The following is a 20474-nucleotide window of genomic DNA, read 5'->3' on the forward strand; positions in this document are numbered from 1 at the left end:
CAACAGACATACGGAGGAAGAGAAGCTGCCGCAGCAGAGTGAGAAGCATCACTTGGGTGACTGGAGCATCTGAAGAAGGAATGCAGTGCTTTTGGTAAAGGAGAACATTAGAAAAAAATGTTTTTTAAAATCTGACAAGGAAAATATGTACATATGAAAGACCGTAATTTCAATTGCTGAAAGAAAGGCAATGAAGCTATGAGCAATGCTGTTTGCAAAACAAGACCTTGGGCAAGAAGAATAATTAAGACTGACTCAGAAATCCGATGTGTAGTTGACACAGGGTGAAAGCAAAAGGGAACACATCGTATCTGCTGGTCTCTCTACTCATTCTTTCAGGCCACGTGCTGGGGTAGACTTTGAGGATTTCAGACATTTATTCAGTGTTCCTCAATGTCAGATTAGCAATATCAAAACCCCAGTGGAAGCAAACAAAAAAGTTTAAGAAAGGTGAAGATGTTTCATCCACCGTTGTGAAGGAGCCGAAGGACAGGCGAGGTCGGGTTCAGCGCTCCCCCGTGCCTTGCACACCGCTACCGCAGCGCCAACGAGAAAGCGCAAGCAGCCGCTCACCCCGCCGGGCAGCCCTCAGGGAACCGCCACTTCCACTCCCCCACCAGCGGGACCCAACCGCCACAACCGCCACATGCGCGCACGCGCAGAGGCCGCTCCCGCCCCCCAGGGCATGCTGCACGCCCCCGCGCGCCGTGCGCGTAATCCCGCCCCTTGGCAGACCTACGCCACAACCACGTGCCGCCCGCGCACGCGCAGTAAGCTCTTCATCACCCCCCCACCCTCCCACCCACGGCAGAGCGGCTTCTGATTGGTCCGTCCTCCTCCCGCTGCTGGCCAGTAAGGAAGCCTGTGCAGGACCCCGCCTCTTTGGAACGCGCCGGCGGCAGCGGCGGTGGCCCCTGACAGCAGCGGTGATGGCGGCGGCGGGTCTGGCGCTGCGCGGGGCGCTCGCCCCCGGGGCGGCCGCGGTGGCTGCGGCGTCGGTTCGCTGCCGCGGCGGGCTCTGGAGCCGCCTGCCCCCACTGCCGGCCGCGCCCTGCCGCTCCGCGGCGCACTTCGCTTTCCAGCCGGACCCGGCGCCCAGCGCGTACGGTGAGAGTGGGGCCGGGCCGGGGTCCACCTCACCCTCGCTCTGCTGCCGGGTCCGCCCTGCCGCCGCCTTCTCGGGGACGCCCCTGCCCGCCCGGTCGGGGTGAGGGGGAGGGAAAATGGTGGGTGCTTCCCGCCTCCCCCGCCTCGGGCCGCCCTGCCCCGCCTCGGTGCTGGCGGTGACCGCGGAGCGACGTTTCCCGGCGGGGCAGCCGCCGCCAGCCCCAGCGCTGGGGCCGAGAGCCCGGGCGGCGGCTCCTTCAGCCTGGGTGCGTTTCCTCCGGTGTGGCCCCGATGCCCGCTGCTTCCACCTGGGGTTTTTCCGCCGAAAAGCTGGCGCTGTGGGTGGGAAGGTCCCAGCTGCCGGGGCCATGGTGACCCAGGCCGCTTCGGCGCCTCAGCGGTGCCGTCCAGGGTGGTTTGGGGAACTGCTCTTCGGCCGTCAGTGCACTGGCTCCTACCGGCCTACCCGGCATCTCAGACCAGAGAGCCCTTCCCCTGCCCCTCTCGGGTTTCAGTGGTAACGCTTCTAGCGGTAACTGAATGACTTAGGTCTGTCCCTAATTTCTTATTGCATGCTTAAGTCATGAACGTGATAATAAACCTGTCATTAGAAGACTGCTGTCTAGTGAAATGTTTGAGTTCATCCTCACGATCCCACGACTGAAAGTAAACATGGATTAGTTGGAAATTAACAGCTCAGGATGAAAGTTGGTGTTTTGACTTTATTTCTGAGGTGCATCCCTGCAACTGAGTAGTGCCAAGTTCTGCTGGAAGAAACCTGCCACCTGCACAACAGCCGTTTCTCTCATGTGAACTGGAGTGTGTTCTAGAAGGGTGTTACTTAGCGGGATACCTTTGCTGTTCCGGCTTGGTCATTCAATCTGAAAAAAGTCTTGGCCATTCCTGATAGTCATTGGGAGATATGGGCATCCCAGGTGTCATGGAGCTAAGCCTGTGTGCTGCAAGTCCCTGCTTGAGATCACACTAAGGAAGCTCCAGTGGATCAGGCTGTTTTTTGTTGCCATTTGCTAATAGAAAACTACTTCCCTTTGATTTAAAGCACACTTAGAAATTCTGTGAAAAATAATGGAAGTAAAATAAGTTTTTGCTGATACTGATATTATTAAGGTAATGTTTCTCCAACTCCACAGTTCAAATTTAAATGGCACAAGAAATTTCTCATTTCTTGACGGGGCTGATGCAGAGGCCCTTATTATAAGCAGGTCAGCACAGTCAGTGTGAGGAGTTTCTGAGAGTTGCCTAAATAATAGGCATTTATTTCTAACCAATACTGGAAAGGTTGTGTCTTGTGGAAAAGATAACCTAAATACTAATGTGGATTACTTGGGAAAGAGAGAAACAACTGGGTTTCCCCAGCTTTTCTTCCCTTGAATTTGTAAATGTTTATTATTTGTTGCTTTCGTATAATGTGAACAGTTCCCATAACATTTCTTTTTGCAGTTTCCTCTTCTTAAAGGGTAAAGTGTAACAGGTGAAGCTACCAAGCATAGGAATATGTTGGAATGCAGCTACTCAGCTCTGATGCGGCACGACATGAGTCTTTAACAAAAATTGCTAATGTTAATTAACAAATTAGGAGGAAGGGAAGCTGAATGGTGGTTGAGAGAAACTGAAGGTAGTTCTTTCAGATTTCTGACACCTGTTCTCATGTTTGTCTGGGATCTTCACCTGACATTTTTTTTAATCAAGCTGTATGCTGTGTGTGCTGGTAGGCAGTATTCTTCTGGGCTGTGGCTTCTAGTTGTGGCTTAGATAGAGGTTTTACCAGCTAAAGAGCTACCAAATATCAGGCAATTTCTTATTCACTCAGTTTCTGATAAGGCATTATTTTATTTGCTTTGAGAATCTGAGTTAGTCACAGTAGTGGGGACTGCACTATTGTTTTCTTCCGTCTTTGCTTTCAGCTCTGATTGTTTTTCCTTGCAGCATTGGAATGAAGGAGGGCACTCAAGTAGACTTTGTTGATTTTGAAGGTTTTCTTTCAGTCCTTACTGCAGAAGATTTTAACACAGCAGTCTGGTGCATTTGCTTTACCCATTTTAAGTATATCTGTTCAGCATGGAGTTTTCTTTCTTTGGAGTGTGGATTTGATGCTTCTGATACTTTCTAAGTGCAATCCAGAGAGCAGACTGGTGATCTAGAAAACTACCAATAATAACAGGTGTCTGTAAACAGGAAAGGGTGAAGCTTAAAAAAAATACTTAAAGAATGAGGAAATAAGCTTAATGAGATCTGGTAAATCTTAGCAGAAAGGACCCCAATCCTCAAAACAACAATGCTTCACTATAGTTTCTTCCTTTGAAAAACTTACTGTTCCTAAAAACTCATTGTTCCTCATGTTTGACTAAATGTTGCAAGCCTGCATTTACTGTAGCTGAAAGCATAATTTTTGTAAAAAGTTTGCATGTGGGGTAATAGAATTATAGTCCTTGGGACTGCAAAGTCTGCCATGCTCAGTCTCATCCATCCCATAATTTAAGTTTATTCAGCAAATGAGTCTTGGGTACTTGATAACAGGGATCTTGTTTATGACTGTTAACTAAGTTTTCAGTCAGATTTTGCACGAGTGTTTTCTAATGTATTATGTGTTTTGAACCAATGTAAGTGGCTAAATTATCACTTTCACACAGGGGAAACTCAGAAGATGAATCTCTTCCAATCCATAACAAGTGCCTTGGACAATGCTTTAGCCAAAGATCCGACTGCAGGTATGCTATGCTTATTAGTGTGTTTTGCTTTGTATAAATTCTATTTTGTTTTGCCTGTTTATGTACAATATTAAATGCATTTCTCATGGCCTTTAAAGTTTTCTAATAAGTTATTTCTACACTTTGATCTCAAACAAAACTTAAAAATGTGTTATATTAACAGATTTTGTGATCTAAGATGCAGTGTGTCTTCTGTATTAGCTCGGTGTTTTTCACCTGAAAGCTGGGACAGAAAGATATATTGCTTAATGTGCTTCTGGTGTTACTGATGTGAACTGTGCTTGATGGCAGCTTGAGTTCCACCAGTAAGTAAAGGAGTTTTTAAAATATAAATCTTACTTTTTAATTCCTACAACTCTCTGTACTCAAAAATTGGTATTTTTTTAGAGACTATGTTTTCCCGGTACTGTCCATTCTCCCTTCTTTCCTTCCCTGTCCTCCAAAATTCCTTTCCAACTTTACTGATTTCTGTTCATCACAGTGCACAGTCAAGGTAAGATTTTCTAGGCTTTTGCAGTCTGGATAACCTATAACTTTGAAAAAGCTAGATCGTCATAGCTTGATTTAAAAGGATTTTCCTAAAATCTTTTGCACAAAACTATTTATTCCACTTTTAATTCTTATACATAACAGGAGGTCTCTTGCTTCTGTTGTCATAACAAAGGCGTGATGATGGCCAGATATCTGAAAGAGATGTTTAATGTCATGAACACAGCTGCAAAAGCTGTATGATCTTGTGTAATTTTGATTTTTCTTTTTAGTGTGTTAATAACTCTTTTTGGCAGTGTTTGAACCCCTGTTCAACTTGAAGCCTGACTAGTTGTCTGATCTGTTAGGGCAAATTCTGTGTTGTCTGTCCAGTACTATGCCTGTATGCATTCCTTCTTGGTCTACAGCTGTGTTGTAATCACCTTTATTAAATTAAACTTAGACAACTGAGGGTAAATTAGTGCCAATAAGAGATTTTTAGTACCATTTCTGTAGAATCAGCCATATAAAACTAAGTAGAATGTTAGTCCAGCAGGAGCCTTTTAGTCACCCTAAGTTTCCAGTCTTGCTCCTCAGTTTTGCAGGGCTGGATCTTTGCAAAGCCCTTTGCAGGACCATGTTGGAGTTCTCTGGTCTGGATATGCAAGTTGTCAATGTCACCCTGCTTACTGAATTAATTAGTATTTTTTGCAACAGAAAGCATGTCTTTCGTATGTTTTTAGTTGTATGGGAATTAAGCAACTGTGGAAATCCTCATACTTAAGGAGAATTAGAATCTGTCCAGGAAAATCTTTTCAGTGGCTGAACAGAACAAGTAAACCCATGCAAGTTTGCTGATACTAGCATCAAATGGGATTTTTTTTTTTATGCCAGTTGGCTCGGAAGTGAGTATCTGTATGGTAACGGAAAGGCCTAACAAAGATTTTAAGTACATAAGAAACCCAAGCAAATTACTATAAAAATGAATTAGAGAGATGATCTGGGGACATACTTCAGTCATAAACTCCATGACTGCATTGGTTTTACATCATTTTACAAGCTATTTTTCTTTAAGTAGTGTCATTAATGTGTTTGCTAGAAGAGTGTTAATCCTTTTAGTACTTCCAATCATAACATTATTTTATTTAAATAAAAATAATATCTGAAAGGCAAGGAGACTAATTCATTATTTTGTGTCCTTTAGAATGTGGAGAGTATTGAGGAATTTGGGAATTATCAGAACTGGCCCCAATTCATACAAGCTGCTATTGGTGATACTGCTGCACATCTCTTACATGCTTAAAAAAATTGAAATGGGCAAAACTTATTAATGTGAATTAAATAACAAAACTGTTTTAAGAAAAATTAGACATCATCATTCCATAAATTCAAAGTAAAAAACACCCAGACTAGTTGTTATGAAGCTAAATTTTAAAGGAAATTACTTTAGTGATAAAACTTGATTTGCTATGTCACCCACACTATAAAAATAGTAGTGTTGAATGCTGAGAGTTGTTCTGGTTATTAGATAACCATCTTTTCTGTAGAGGAGTTCCTCTGAAGTCACGCTTTGAGGATCTAGCAAGTATGTTTGGAGGAGGTTTGAAATTTCATGTTGGATTGGTAGTTTGAAGAAAATTTCCATCTGAAGTTTTTTGAAACACTACATTTGCTGAAATCTGTGGATGAAGAATGCAAGTGGTTAGCAGTTGAAACAGAAAAGGACTTCAGTGAGTCTTTAGTAATTGAATGTAATCGTTTATTGAAATTAATTTTACTCCTTTAGCTTTATATATTGTAGAAAATTTCAGAAAAGTAGATGGTTTGATGAAAGTATAGCTGCAGCAGTGTCATGAATTCTGTTTTGAGACATCCTTTCATTGATGTACTATTCCTCATTAACCTTGGTTCTTTATTTGTTACAGTTAGGCTGTGCATGAGGAATGCTTAGGTCTAGATAAATATTGAAGTAAAATGAAATGTTAGGTTATACTTAATTAGTGTCTCCTATAAAAACCTCTGAAACATGTTCATTAAAAATAAAGTGCATTGTGATAACATCAGCCTCCTCTACTGTTCTTACATTCCAGTAATATTTGGTGAAGATGTGGCCTTTGGTGGGGTCTTCAGGTGTACAGTTGGCTTGCGAGACAAATATGGTAAGTTAACTTTTAAATCTGACGTTATTTTCATATTAGTATCTCTGTTCTTTTGTATTCTTGTATGGTTTGTGGGTGAAGAGAATAATACATGTGAGAGAAGTCTTGTAAATGGACTTCTCTTTTCCTTTCCATCCTTGGAAATAGAAGTAGTTTTGGATATGTTAGTATTAGTATTTATGTAGAAAACAGGCAGTGGCTGGAGAGGGAATAGCAAAGATGACTTAGAGAATGTACTGAAAATACAGTTACAATGATGTGGAGGTCCAGGAAAAACTGGAAGTGCAAAAATTGAAGAAATACAAAATTTCAAGAGGGCTGTGGCTGGCTGCCAGTGTAGTCTTAGGGATTAAATAAGTTCTGGATCCAGTGCTTGTTTTATGCAAAGGCTAGAGTCCATGTAAAATGAGGAGGAATTTCAGAAAGAATTGATGAACAAGCAACCTCATGGATCTTACCTGTACAAGGAAGATTACAAACACTGACTCTTCTTTCTTCATTCCCTGCCTGCATTTGCCATCAACATAATAATAGGAGACACAAGTGATATAGTACGATGTTGTTTCTATATGTTGTTGTAAAATATGAAAGATTTTTCTCCTCTGAAAGGAGGTGTGTGGTTTTTTTTTTTTTTTTTCTGTAGATAATAAAATCACTAGGTGGCAGTCTATGCCTATAAGTAGTTATTTTGATAAAAAGCAATATTTCTTTTTTAAGCACTTTTATAGAGGTCAAGGTCTGAATATCACCTAATATTATAGGAGGGAGAATTTAGTATATTAGTACTCAATAGTAGTACCATACATATGTTGCTTGCTGTCTAGACTATTACTGAAGTCTCTCTGGAGAGACAGAAGAAGTATGCTTTTAGAATAAATCTGTCATCTGTTAGGGAGTGGCTTAAAGATAAAGGACATGAATCTATGGAGCAGTTGCACGATCAGAGTTTGTTCTAATAAGAGTTGTGTTCTAATGTTTGTTCTAATAAGAGTTGTGTTCTGATAAGTTAATGGTTTGGCATGTTTTAGGAGCTTAGCATAACCAGGCCTCAGTGCCTCAATAGGCCTCAGCAGAGACTGCTGATCATGAGGGCACAGCAAGGACACTGTGACCTTGACAAGTCTTGTAAACAACTCCAGGGAGGGGGGAGTTGAAAAGGCGCGAAACTCAAGTGGCCAGCTAGCCGCAGGTAGGAGGGTCAAAGCAAATGTAACCCTTGGATCTAAGCCAATCAGCAGGTGACAAGTATGCATAATTACTGTAACCTGTATAAATATGTGTCGTTGACGGCAATAAAGTTGAACAATGCGTTACCACTCACATTGAGTTGGCCTAGCTTGTTCCTCCCCCGCTCGCAGTCATCAAATCTAATTTTTTCTTTTCCAGGAAGACCATATAAGCCTGAGTATAGAGTAATGCAATATAAACATATCTAGAGACCTGTACTAGTAAGTGAAAGAAGTCAATGTCTTTGACTTTGTAAAGAAATCTTAATTTTTGATTGGATGAATTTTTGACATGCTACAGAGATTTTGTTTGAAAATGTTTAATTGAGGAATCATATGTAAATAAGTCAGTATGTGGAAGTTTCTTTTCTACAATAGCTATGACTTAGTATGTTTTTTCCTATACATCTTACCTTGTGTCAACGTCTGAAATAGACAAATTCCAGTTTTCTGTTACTACTATGCTGCTCATGATCCTTCTATTTGTGTTAGTATGTTTTGCATGAAACAAATGCTTAGAAATCTGTTGCTATGTAATACTGCTTCCTGGCGATGAGCAGACTACCTGAGTTTATGTGGCTAGTTCCTTTCAGATAAGGGAAGGGAAATAAGTCTGGTACACTTTTATTCCTTTGTCTCCTCACTCTGGTCTTGCACACTGGAAGGCATATTCTTATTTCTTGTCTCCTTCCCAATCCCCTCCTGTCAGGTTTTTGATTGTCACAATTTTCCAGGGGTTGCATACTCTAAACTGTAGAATATCCTTATTGAAGTATTGAGTGTCTGCTGTTCCATAGTTTTGCTGTCTGGAAATGTTTTCCATCTCCAGAGCAAAGATGTTAACTGCCTGATTGATAGCCTGCTTCCTTGCCTACTGTATTTTTGTAGCCTAGGTAATGTGTGCACACATTACATTAGCGTTTTCTTCAGAAGACCAAAATAATGTCTGAATGAATGTCCATTTGCTTTTGAGTCTGCAGATGGATTTGAAACAATGATCTTGGAGTGTGAATAATTGCGTGCTTTTGCTCTGCCTGAAGTGTGAAATAAAGTTCCAGCATGTAAAGATTATTATCATCCACAGGACAAAAATAGAGAGGAGATGTGAGGGTGGGATTAGATGATAGGAAGTAAAGAAATGGGAGGAAAAAAACAGAGGATAAGGTAAAAATGGAGAAAGTGGACAAAAGACAAGACTGAGAAACAAGAAAAGCAGAAATTGTGTTTGATAAGGAAGGCTACTCGGAAGAATGCCAGAGCAGTTTTTTGGAGGTAACTCTAAAAAAAGACCCATCTCACTTACTGTGGGAAAAATGAAGATATTGAGATTATATAAACAGGCAAAGAGAACTATATGTAATATTTTTCTTGAATACTCTCTCTGCCATCTCCAAACACAGTTTGAGGGCTTCCTTATGAAGAAGTTCTGTGTAGTCATTTGCCTCAGTAGAGATTTGTCTCTAATACCATTCTGGTCTGTGCCTGAAGGGAGGTTCTAATGCTCACTTACAGCCATGTCAAAAACCTTTGCCAAGAGTCAGGATCAGAAGCACTCTGACTAGTTCAAAGATTAATGTTCTGAGAGTGTGGAATAGGATAAGCTTTTGCTTAGAACTCTTGAGAATCCAACAGGAGATTGGCTTCACAGGTCTTTCCCCATAGCAGTGTTTTGCGGAGACTGAGGGGTTTTTTTGGCTTATGTGTTGATTTTATGAGAGTTGGGTAGGTGATAGAAACCAAACTTTCACAGATTTTTTGAAATTGAAGAATTGAATACAATTAAAAAATTGGAATATTAGATTGAGTTATTGTCCCTGTTTTTTGTTATCTCAAAAAGTAAATATACATTTATAGTAGTTCGTGTCTGCCTGCTAACGCATACTTACGTGCAGGATTTCCAATACCAGAGCTGTTTGTAGGTTTTATTGGTTACATGCAGATCTCTTTCACACAGATGTGCACATTTGTATATACCTGTTATGCTTCACTCAAAAGCTGGGAAGTTATTAATGTTTGCCAAAATGTTTGCATTACAGAGCGGAAACATGACCTAGTAAGGACACTTGAAAGACCAGAATTTGGTTTTTCTTGTTGCTAAGATTTCATGCAAATTTGAACAGGCAGGGAGCTGGTGGTTTCCCTTTAGAACAGAAGTAGCGTTTGCGCCTTATGTCTCTTAACTAGGAAAGCAGATTGCAGTTCATTTTAGGGACTGCTTTCCTAGCTATAGGTGGTCTAGTGAGAGCTTGTTACTGCTTTTCATGTTCCTGCTAATGTATCTGAAAAACTGGAGTAAAAAAAAAAAAAAACAACAAACCACCAACATTTGAGTGTAGTCCTCTGAAAGTTATCTTGAATTTTCCACCTAGCAGAGATTAAGATAGTTGGAAGAAAGATGGTCAGCAGGTGAAAATGTGAAAAATCCCCAAATTTCTTTCTAGTGATTACCAACTTGCAGAAGGTGACAGTGGCTGCAGGAGCTACCAGGTTAAGTGCAATCACATTTGATCAATTCTCAAATGAAAGAAGGGTGTTGGGAAGAGAAAATACGTTTCTAGAGTTGTGTAAGGCAAGGAAGTAGCACTAGACCAGTGCCTGTAAGATGGAACTTCTGTGAATGGTGAATTTGAGTAGGAAAAAGAGTTTTTAGACTGGAAAAAGGTTCTCTTTAATTAGAGGAATGAGAGCATGCTTATAGGGAGTGCTCTCACACGATAGAATAAAAATGCAAGTATTTGTGATCACTGACCCCTAAAGAATAAAATTATTCCAATGAAGTGGCCTGAAAACAGGTAGCTAGTGTGATTCTGAAACAAATAATGTAAAACACCTTCACATATAAATAAATCCAGTGTTACTCAAGTTAATGGTGAATTATAGAATTGATAGGCCCTGTTGATACAAGTTTTACAGCTCCAAAAATTGCATGAGGCAAAGGTTGGTGGAGGATTTTAAAAGTTCAAGGAATCACAAGAGTATAGGTTTCCTCCCTCTGGAGTAGTATTGCATCACCGGTTGGAGAGTCTTTCATTCATGCCTTTTATTTTTGTCTGTTCTGGTGTCTTTTAGCTGTTCTGTTTGGGCTCTGTTGTTGTTCGTCCTCCTCTTTTTGTCAGTGCTTACAGAGGTGTATTGCCCACAGCAGCTTATGGTGCTCTCACAACAAGTAATTAGAACAAAATGCTTTTTGTAAGGTTTCCATGTAACAGTGGTAACACTCTCTAGAGTGATGTTTGCTGCTTTTATTAGCAGTGTGGTGCTGACTGCCCATTTGTGCATGTTTTAGTCCCTGTGTCCTTTCTGTTGTACTGCTGTGCAGCCAGTAATTGCTGCTTTTCTGGGTGGACACTTTGTAAAGTGAAACTCAGTAAGAACAGCTATGTGTCACTCATATATGTAGGGATAAAAAAAAATAAATCTTGGATCATTTTGTTTCAGGTAATTCTGAATTAGTAGATGGCTGGAGACATTCATACTTGCAGACAGTAGGAAATGAGAAATGAGTAGCTTTAATTTTTTTTTCCTCCTTACTTGTTTTTCATAGCTAAAATAGATATTCCCATATGTAGTTGTAAGGGTGCAATAAGTATGCACATGTAACTTGAAATTTAATTCATTTCTTGCCCAATTCTGTTCAAGAATATAGGCCTTTTTTATAAATAATCCTTCCAATGCTTTACTATTTTGATGCAGATAGAAGTGTAGTTAAAATTTGTAAGATTTTTTTTTTTCTTTCAAACCATATTTAAAAAAAAGAAGTGTGAAGAAGATAGGGAGTGTACAGTAAACAGTAATTAGAGTCTGTTCTATTGTTCCAGGATATTTTCTTACAAATTGGCAAATCACAGAAGAAAAGGAAAATCAAGATAAGGAATAACACTTGTATTGAATCCCATGAGGGCAGGGGGAGCTAGATCAGAGATTTCCCCTGTGGAAAATTTCAAACACATCAAAAAGCAACTGACTGAGCTGCATATGAAACCACGGTTTTTACAAGCAAATAACATACTTATGTCATGATGACCTAGCCACATTAGCAATCAGCTGGATGCTTTAAAAATGATTCTATTTATCACTTCCATATTTGTTTTCCTCTACTTTCTGCCTGTCTTACAGAATTAGATCTTTGAGACACAGGGTATGTTTTGGGACAGATCAACTGGCAAAGGCTGCTGTTAACCTTCAATGATGGAGATTCTCTGGCTTCCCTACACACACGGTCCCAGTGCGGGATTATTCTTATGGTTTGAAGCTTTTTTTTATTGTTCAGTTTCCTCTGGACTCTAATTGCTGCAACTGAAGGATGTGGACTGAATACACTATTCTGGGTCATACTGAATAAAACTTGGTTGTTTACAGTTTTCTATTGATACATCTCATGATAATGCTAGCTTGTCTTGCAGCATAAATGTTTATTTCTGGTGTCTGATCCACTGTAATCCCTGGTTGTTTTTCTGTAGACCTTATGTCTAAGGTGTAAACACCTGTGTGAGTTTTCAGGGAACACTTGATTCTTGGTAAAAGAATCATTTGTTTATAGTTCAGTAAAATAATTCAGGACTTTGTTTATTTGTCCAGGAGATGGCTGTACCTAGCCATGCTGAAGGGACACCAGCCTTTCTAAAATTAAGGTATTAATTCTTTGAAGAAATGTTTGTTTGAACACAATATTATTTCACAAGTTTGAGCCGTAGAAATCTTCTGAAGGCAAATTCTGTTTTTGAGTGAAATGCCTATGTGGGAAAACATGAGTGAGAAGATAAGGTTGTCCCCAGGCTGTTAGGGTGTTTGGTGAAGTATTTTGGTTGAGGGTTGGATATGCTTACAAAAATTGCTTCATGTCCTGACAGCTTTTAGTAGCATGAAATAATGAGAGAACCTCTTGAAGCTGAGCTAATAGAAGTAAATATGGTGGTGTGTGGTTTTTTTTTTTTTTTTAAATCCTAATAACTTGCCTCCAAAATGCATAAAATACTTTAAAATGTTTATATTGTAATTTTATTTTGTTAATGATTTCAGGAAAGTTTTTATTGCGGAAACTTCACAACATGTTACTGGCGAGGGAGCAGAGATCTGTCAGTGGAGGCTCTGGGTGTGTTCTGGTGGTGCCAAGCATTACAGGGCAAGGGCAAGAAGTACAAGAACACAATTTGGATATACTGTTTGGGGCTTGTAATGCAGTGTATTATAGCATGTTCTGCCTCCCAGAAGCTACTAGTGGTTGGATATTACTTCAAGAGGTGAGGAGACAGTCTGGGGATTTTCTCTAAGGGTTTTTTTTAATCAGTAATCATGAGGTCCTTTGCATGCTTTAAGAACATAGCAATAAGCTATTATAAGGAGTGGAAAAACTTGCCTGAAGTAGCATAAGAAATCAGTGTTAGGGGTTTATTGTATAAAGAGATAGATAGAAAATGTTAGCTCGATGCTTCAGAAGCAGACTGCTAGCTTGTTGGAGAAGGAGTGTGCTTCCTCTTTTCTGTAGGTGCTGGTCCTTCCTAGCTTATTGCACATGGTAGAATGAAGTAGTTCAGAATTTTTGACATGGTGGACTTAAGTGGAGAATAGAACATTTTATTCAGAGTTAAAAATAGCTAGTTGTTCTGTAGAGATTGAGTAAAATCTAAGTAGTCTGGAGTTTGGTTACCCTTGTTTCTTTGTGGATGGATTTAAGCAGAGAATTCTGCAGCTTGCTTGCCTGGTTCTTCCGGAGCAGTTTGGCAAGATCTGCATCTTACTCTGATTTACTTAAATGTCTTTGAACAGTAACATCTGGAGAACGTGTTCCAGACTTATTACACAATAGTACATTTCGTTCATTTTCATCTTAAATAGCCAATTATTTTCTTAAGATTTACAGTTAGAAAAAAAGTTGAGAACTTGATGAAATGTGGTATGCCTTTTTACACTGTATCTTTGGTATATTGATATAAATCAGTCCCTGTCAGAGCTGACAGAATTTATTTTAGTTTTGTTTTTATTTTTTAACTTGTTCTGATAGTGTACCTGGTGTGAAAACAGTTTTATTTGTTTGAGACTTACAAAAAGAAACACCATAAATATTAGTATGTTGTAAACCTGTTTGAGGGAAAGATAAGGAACTTACTTTTTAATACAGAACTTGACACTCAGTACAGAGTTCAAGAAAGCTCTTCTAACATATTAAGGTATTTCAAGATACTTTTTTTGTCCAGCAATGTATGTGCTGCTGAGTGTCATAAAAATGGAATTTTCCACTTCAGGAAATACTTGCAGTGAAACATTTAAAAAGCAATATTCTAGTAATATAGTGTCAAGTAGGAGAAAACTTTATGTATTAAAGACACAAGATGAAATTGATGAGCATAATTAGTATTCACAGTCTGTATTAATTCCAGGTCTGCAAGCACAGTTTATGTAACTTGGTTTAAATGTCTGTCTTTATGCCTTTACTATTTATTATATGGGATTCAGTGATTCTCAATTTCCTTGGTTAGTCCTGTGATCAGTGTGCCCTCTGTTTCATTTGTACTCATCAAGTAGGACTAATTTAGTACGTCTGCTGTTTTTTTCTGCCTCTGAGGTTGGTGATAAGAGTGTACTAATTATCACCACTTCAGTTTAAGAAGGTGCTGCAGACTTTATTATAGGGAGTGAAACTGAGTTCTCTTGGAAGTAATTTGCTAGGAGCTTCTAAGTGTCAGAAAGGTCAAGGCTACCATTCTAGTCCAGTCAATTTCTAAGTAGCTTTGCAACAGAAGCACTTTGAGGAGCAGGTTAATTTTAATTTAACTTGATTCAAAGCAGTCTTTCAGTGACCAGGTTGACATAAAACACCCGTAATTTATTATAGAAGATCTCCTTTCTTTTTAATTTATAGAAACATTACATCCTCAAAACCTGACAAGGAGTTTTCACACTTGTATGGAAACACCAAGTATAGATAAATTTATTGATTTTTCTTATGCACACGCTTTGCATTATCAAGGGACAGGCCTGGTTACAAGTGAGATCTGTAAGATGTTTTTGTTACTGCAGATTACAGGTCATTCAGCACTTTTGTCCTGAGTACTACTTTAGCAGTGTTAAATCCTTGCTTTTATGTTGAGAATATTTGCTTTATAATTTAGAGTAGGTCTAGCATGATTTTGAATCTACTGTAAAGTATTTCTATACCACTGATACTGAGGAGTATGGGAGACAGTTTTGCTTATTCTTTGCTTTGTCATCCAGGTAGTGTACCCAGCCTATTATGGAAGAATTTTCATTAACATGTTGCAGTACTACGCTTTGGAAACTGCTGTGTATTTTCCTGTTGGATCTCTTTTCAAGTCATGTAATATTGCAGATATGCTGAAAATGCAGGGAATGGACACAAGCCTCTTAAATAAAGCTGATACATTGTCCCTTGGTTATACCCACATGAAGTGTTTGGTAGATGTCAGTATTAGGGCGGATGCAAGTAAGCTGTCATCTGGTATAGCTTTGCATGTCTAACTTTGTCATCAATTATGTTTTTCTGCAAGTGTGCTTCTCACACAGCAAATTTTTTTGCGGTTGAGCAAAGAATGTTATTAATCATAGCTGGAGGAACATTTGAATGCCTTGGTGCAGTTGGGCATTTCGCTTTTTTTCTTTAGGCTGATACAGCTAGGTATATGAGACAGATGATAAGGAATTCAATGTGCAATGGGCTACCTGCATAGTCATCAGTAAAGAAATTCTGGGGAACAAATCTGCCACTTCGATGTGAGCTGCTTATTGAATGTTTCTCTAACAGTGTGAAGCTGAATCAGTTCTATTTTATCAATGTCATGAAATGCTTCCATCAGCAGAACAGGAACAGACATAAAAAGTTTGGGCAGTCAGCATGTAACCCTGTTTGGGGCTGTTAGTGAACCACAGAGTAATAAGGGTTGAAAGAAAAAGACCTTAAAGGACATCTGGTCCAAACCAGTACTCAATGTCGAGCCCATTTAGGTTGTTTGTGGTCTTTTGCAGCTGAGTTTTGAATATGTCCAAGGAAGGAGCTTGTACAACCTCTCTGGGAAGCTTGTTCCAGCATTTGACCACTGTCATAGTGAGTTTTCTTTCTTCTTATATAGTCAGTTTCCCCTTTTGCATCATTATTTCATCTGTCACTGTGTACCTGAAAAGAACTTGATCTTCCTTCTCTTTATACTGCTGCTTGGCTGCTTTTTCATCATGTGAGGACTAATGACATGCAAGTTTACTGGTATTCAGAGTTACACCAGAGCTTTGCATTAACCTCCCCTGAGCCCTCCCATTTCTTCTCTGAGAAAGGGAGATTATTAGATAATGTATATTTTTTAAAAATTCTGCTTTACTCTTTAGCTTTTGTTGGGGTGCTAGTGTGTCACAAATGACTGGAAATCTGAAGTGGAGGAGAGGCCCAGGAAAGCATGTTTTCCCTGTTTGTCTTAGGAAGGTAAAGCTGTTAATAAATAAACTTTCCTAGGTCCTCCTTCATCCAGAGGGCTATAAGCCTGACAGTTGAGTACATGCTTAATGTTAAGTTTATGCTGTGAACAACTTTTAAGAATTTACTGAGATTTACTAGAAAGCAAGTTTCCTTTCCTTCCAAATCTGCAATTCAGTAACTGCTGGGTGATAAGAATTTGTAGGTAATTGAGGACGTTACTCTACATCATGGTAACATTTTCTTTGTATTCCAGCAGTTCTCCTGGCTCTGATAATATTTAGGGTCTTTGAGAGTAAGGATTAAATTAAAATGCAATAAACATGCTTCTCTCCTAAAGGAATCTTGGGGGAGAGGAGTTGAAAGTGCAGTTGATTCTTTGGAGCTCTTGGAAGAAAAATGCACCATCTTCAGTAAGGGAATGATGTCTCGAGAATGCTTTGAGCTAGAACTACTAGTTCAAATATTCATGTCTGTTCAAATGTATGAATGCCTTGGAGCTGGTAATTGGGCAAAACTTAAAAGGAAAACTTACCCTTCAGCTGTTTTTAACTTTCAGTTTACTTGAAGTACTCTTCAGAAATGTTGCTTATGTCAGTGGAATAGATGACAGACCTGTGAGGAATTCCTGTTCTTAGCAGTTATCTGGCAGAACAGGTGTTCTTTTCTTTGGCCAATACTGTGGTGATGAGTACTTCAGAAGGATACTTTGTGTGCCAGTGATATTTTTTTTTTTCCCCAAATGAAGTTTAAGACTCCTGTAAACAAGTAAAACTGAATAAGAAAGGCTTATTTGTCGTTTGACTTATATAAAACTTCTGTCTAGAATAAGAAGTTGGGCCCTTTGTTGCAGATCAGACTGGCACAGGTTGCCCAGAGAGGTGGTAGATGCCCCATCCCAGGAGACATTCAAGGCCAGGCTGGACAGGGCTCTGAGCAACCCGAAGTTGAAGATGTCCCTGCTCATTGCAGGGGGTTGGACTAGATGAGCTTTGAACGTCCTTTACAACCCAGACTATTCTAGGACAGCGGATTTTGCAGCAGCAGAAGAGGAAGCAGCTAATTTATTTTAGTGCATGTAAATCTCTGTTCTGACCCTTTTCTTGGTCACACATTTTTGCTAATTCATGTATCTTTACTGCTATAATGTAGTTTTTTTGAATATTTAAGGAAAGAGTGATGGCAACCTGCCATGGAATTAATTGCTAATTAATCAAACTTTGAATGATTTTTTTCTTCAAAGTAACTAAATGTTGAACTTCTTTTGAAAGCATAGGTTGCGTATACACGGTGATTTTTGTGCGTGTGGGTATATATTTCTCCTAAAACAGACCCAACTCATTGTACTTGACTGGAGATTTCGCATTGGCTTAGATGAGGGCTGAGGAATGGCTGAGTCCTCGGAGCCTGCTGTGAGTGTCTGGGCACACACAAATCTTCTTGGCTTAGTCTGTGCAACTCCTGTAGGATACAGGATCGGGAGGAACAGCAGAGGAGTAAAGCTCAATTCTGTGAATTGTGTTACTCTACACACAGTAGGTTAAATTCATCATCAGTAGTTCTAAGATATTTGATAGGAAATTCTTTTCATTTCCTATAATTACATCTGTTAGGCAGGTGAAATGATACATTGTAACATGGGCTGCTCTGGAAAAAGATGGTTTTCAAATGGCATGGCATGTTAGTGTGCCAGGATTCAAGATTGAGAGGGAAACCATCTCTGTCTCTGTGAAACTGAAGCCCTGCTTTGGACATGTAGATTTGAAGTTTGCATATTCAGCTGGAAAGCCAATGAGTTTTTATTGGTATTCACTATAGAGGAACAGTGCACACCTTGCTTTAAAGCTGAGGAACTGTGATTAGGATATCAAAAGAAGAGGTGGAACAAATTGATTAAAATTAATAAAAAATTACTAGAACTGTTTGGTGTTCAATCAGGAGCTGTAGAAGAGCTGAATATGAATGTACCAAACTACTCCCTGGGATGCCTGCCCTCTCACGTGGTATCAGAGAAATGGAAGATAACAATGTCACCAATTGTAAAACAGGGCTTAAAAGTGATTGCGGGTCCAAGAAAGTCTGAATGCTGAATAGATTGTTTTAAATATATTAAGGAATAGAATTAGTACACTTATGTAGGTGTACCTCTATGAAAAATCCTAGATATTCTTGGATTAGAATAGATTTTTAAAGGCAGGACTGATTTGATTGAATGTTCTACACAAAGTCCCCAGTGAGTACCAAAGAAGCTGATCTGTGGGGGCTTCCTTTTCTTTCCAGTCCTGTTTCTCCACATGCCTCTATGGTTGCTGCAGTTGAGGATAGAAAATATTTAGCTTGTTGGACTCTTCTATATAATAGTTGTTTTAAATGGGAGGTAATGAGATCACGGGGATAAATAAAATGCTGCCCAGGTATATTGTTAATGCCAGTCAGTACTGACATCTTTTAAGATGCCTTTTTTAACACAAGTGCTGTAGAAGTATCCTAAAAACAAAGCAAAACGCCATCCTTTGACTCAAGTGCCAGCAGTACTCCTCAAACCACTCAAAACATCCCACGAAGGCTCTTTCGGAGCAATGCGAAATTACTCACACTTGAAGCCTAGAGTGGTGTGTTAAGATTTTAGGAGATTTGATATTGTTTGAATATCTCATTTTTGAAGTTAAATTAAGACAGGAACATGTTTTATTGCAGATACTAAAATCTGAAATACTTTTTTCCTGATCGCTTGGAACAAATGAAGATGAAGCAGGCCAAACCATGAATGCACAATAATCGACTACATATGCCTGTAAACATGTTCTGTTAGGTTGCTATGAAACTTTTTCTTTGTGGAGGATGAGAAGATGACTGTAAGACTGCATTAAAGCTGTTGCCGCTTAGACAGAGGGTCAGTGGGAGTTTGAACATTTCTGGGGTACTTAACTCTTTGTTCCAAAAATCACAAAGATCAGTCTTCTTTTTATTTAGGTAAAAATAGATCGGGGAGGATGAAGTAGTTTTTTAAAAAATGCTTTTAATCAAATACTGCCTTTTCCTTAATGTTTTGTAATATTTTCATATTTACCTTGTTAGGCAACACTTCTGGGGTATTTATTCACTCGCTCAACATGCATCTAATCTTCCTGATTTATTGGCATGGAGAGATGAGAAGAATCGTCCTTTTTTTTCACATAGCCCTGTTTGTCATATTGCTTCCCTCGCTACATGGTAAAGGGCACCAGCCTGTTCAGGTGGCTGAAATGAGGGATGTTTACAAAACCAGGCAGGTTAATTGAATGGGACACCAGCATGATGTCTGTCCTCAGAGGCTGATGCACCTGATTTCCGATAAAGTACCACTTACACCTGCAGTGACAGGTCAGCTTATAGTTTGTCTTCTCTTGTTTTGAGCTGTGTGGCTGACGCAGGTAATAGGAGAAGAGAACGTTTTAGGAAATGTTTCTTCATTGGTAAGGAAATGAAATACGGAAAGACAAAGTATCTCTGGGTTATTTGTCTTCTTGGGTCAGATTTCAGCTGGGTGAATGATTTACAAAGGATGATGTGAATCGCTGTTTATCAAAGTTGACTTCCTGTGAAAAAGATAAAAATGCATCATCTTAATGCCTTTAAATCTTCAGTGTTTAAATAATTTACTTGAATAAAGATTTTCACATTATATAAATAAAGATTGAAGGTTAAAACCATGCCATACAATTTTCAGTGTTTGGGAAAATTAATAAATTTGTTTTATCCTAATGATGTGTGTCTTAAAAGGCTGGATTTTATGGAAAAAAATAGAAACAAACCCCAAACCCAACCCTTGAAACTTGGTTTCCCACCTAATAAATAGTAAAGTGCTTTAGGTTTTGCTTTTAAGAAGGGATCAGTGTTATTGTTGTATATGTTGTACATGTAAAAACAAAATCATTCCTGAGTAATGAATCTCATTCAATGGCAATTACCTAGCTCTTTCTTCACTGTTTTAAGCCAAAGCACTTCAGGATTATGCCTTTTCATTCCCAAAATCCAAATTAGCTGCTTCAAACTGATCATGTTATAACTGTCATGTTGTATTTCACGTGTGCTTTTAGTGACTCGCACTTCATTTATTTCGACATACTCCATTGGTATCAGCATGCTGCCTCTAATACCTCAATAGTATTTCAGTGGTTTTGTTAGGACGCCCTTTATATTCCAAATCATAGAGGGGTAAGCTAGTGTGGTGGATCTAACATGCTTTTAAATTAACTCACTTGTCACAAATTGATGTTAAACAATTAATTTTGAAGTTTTTATAAGTTGAAAGCTCATTTTACAGGATTGTTCAAATACATTTCCATTTTTATGTGATGATATAAAATTATTTATAGAACTAATG

General features: G+C 39.1%; 1 protein-coding gene across 2 annotated transcripts in view; it reads left to right on the forward strand.

Moving 5' to 3' along the window:
- The first annotated feature begins 869 nt into the window (after nucleotides 1-869).
- BCKDHB (branched chain keto acid dehydrogenase E1 subunit beta) overlaps nucleotides 870-20474 on the forward strand; it is a 115544-nt gene continuing 95939 nt past the window's right edge. For both annotated transcript variants that reach the window (XR_010471217.1, XM_065056391.1), the window contains exons 1-3: nucleotides 870-1107; nucleotides 3759-3836; nucleotides 6395-6463. Coding sequence is in view for 1 of the 2 variants with exons in the window: in XM_065056391.1 (XP_064912463.1) it covers nucleotides 930-1107; nucleotides 3759-3836; nucleotides 6395-6463 (325 nt within the window). In the remaining variant the exon portion in view is untranslated. The remainder of the gene's footprint in view (nucleotides 1108-3758; nucleotides 3837-6394; nucleotides 6464-20474) is intronic.

This window comes from Columba livia, chromosome 3, assembly GCF_036013475.1.
Source record: "Columba livia isolate bColLiv1 breed racing homer chromosome 3, bColLiv1.pat.W.v2, whole genome shotgun sequence".
In the NCBI taxonomy this organism is placed as follows: Eukaryota; Metazoa; Chordata; class Aves; order Columbiformes; family Columbidae; genus Columba; species Columba livia.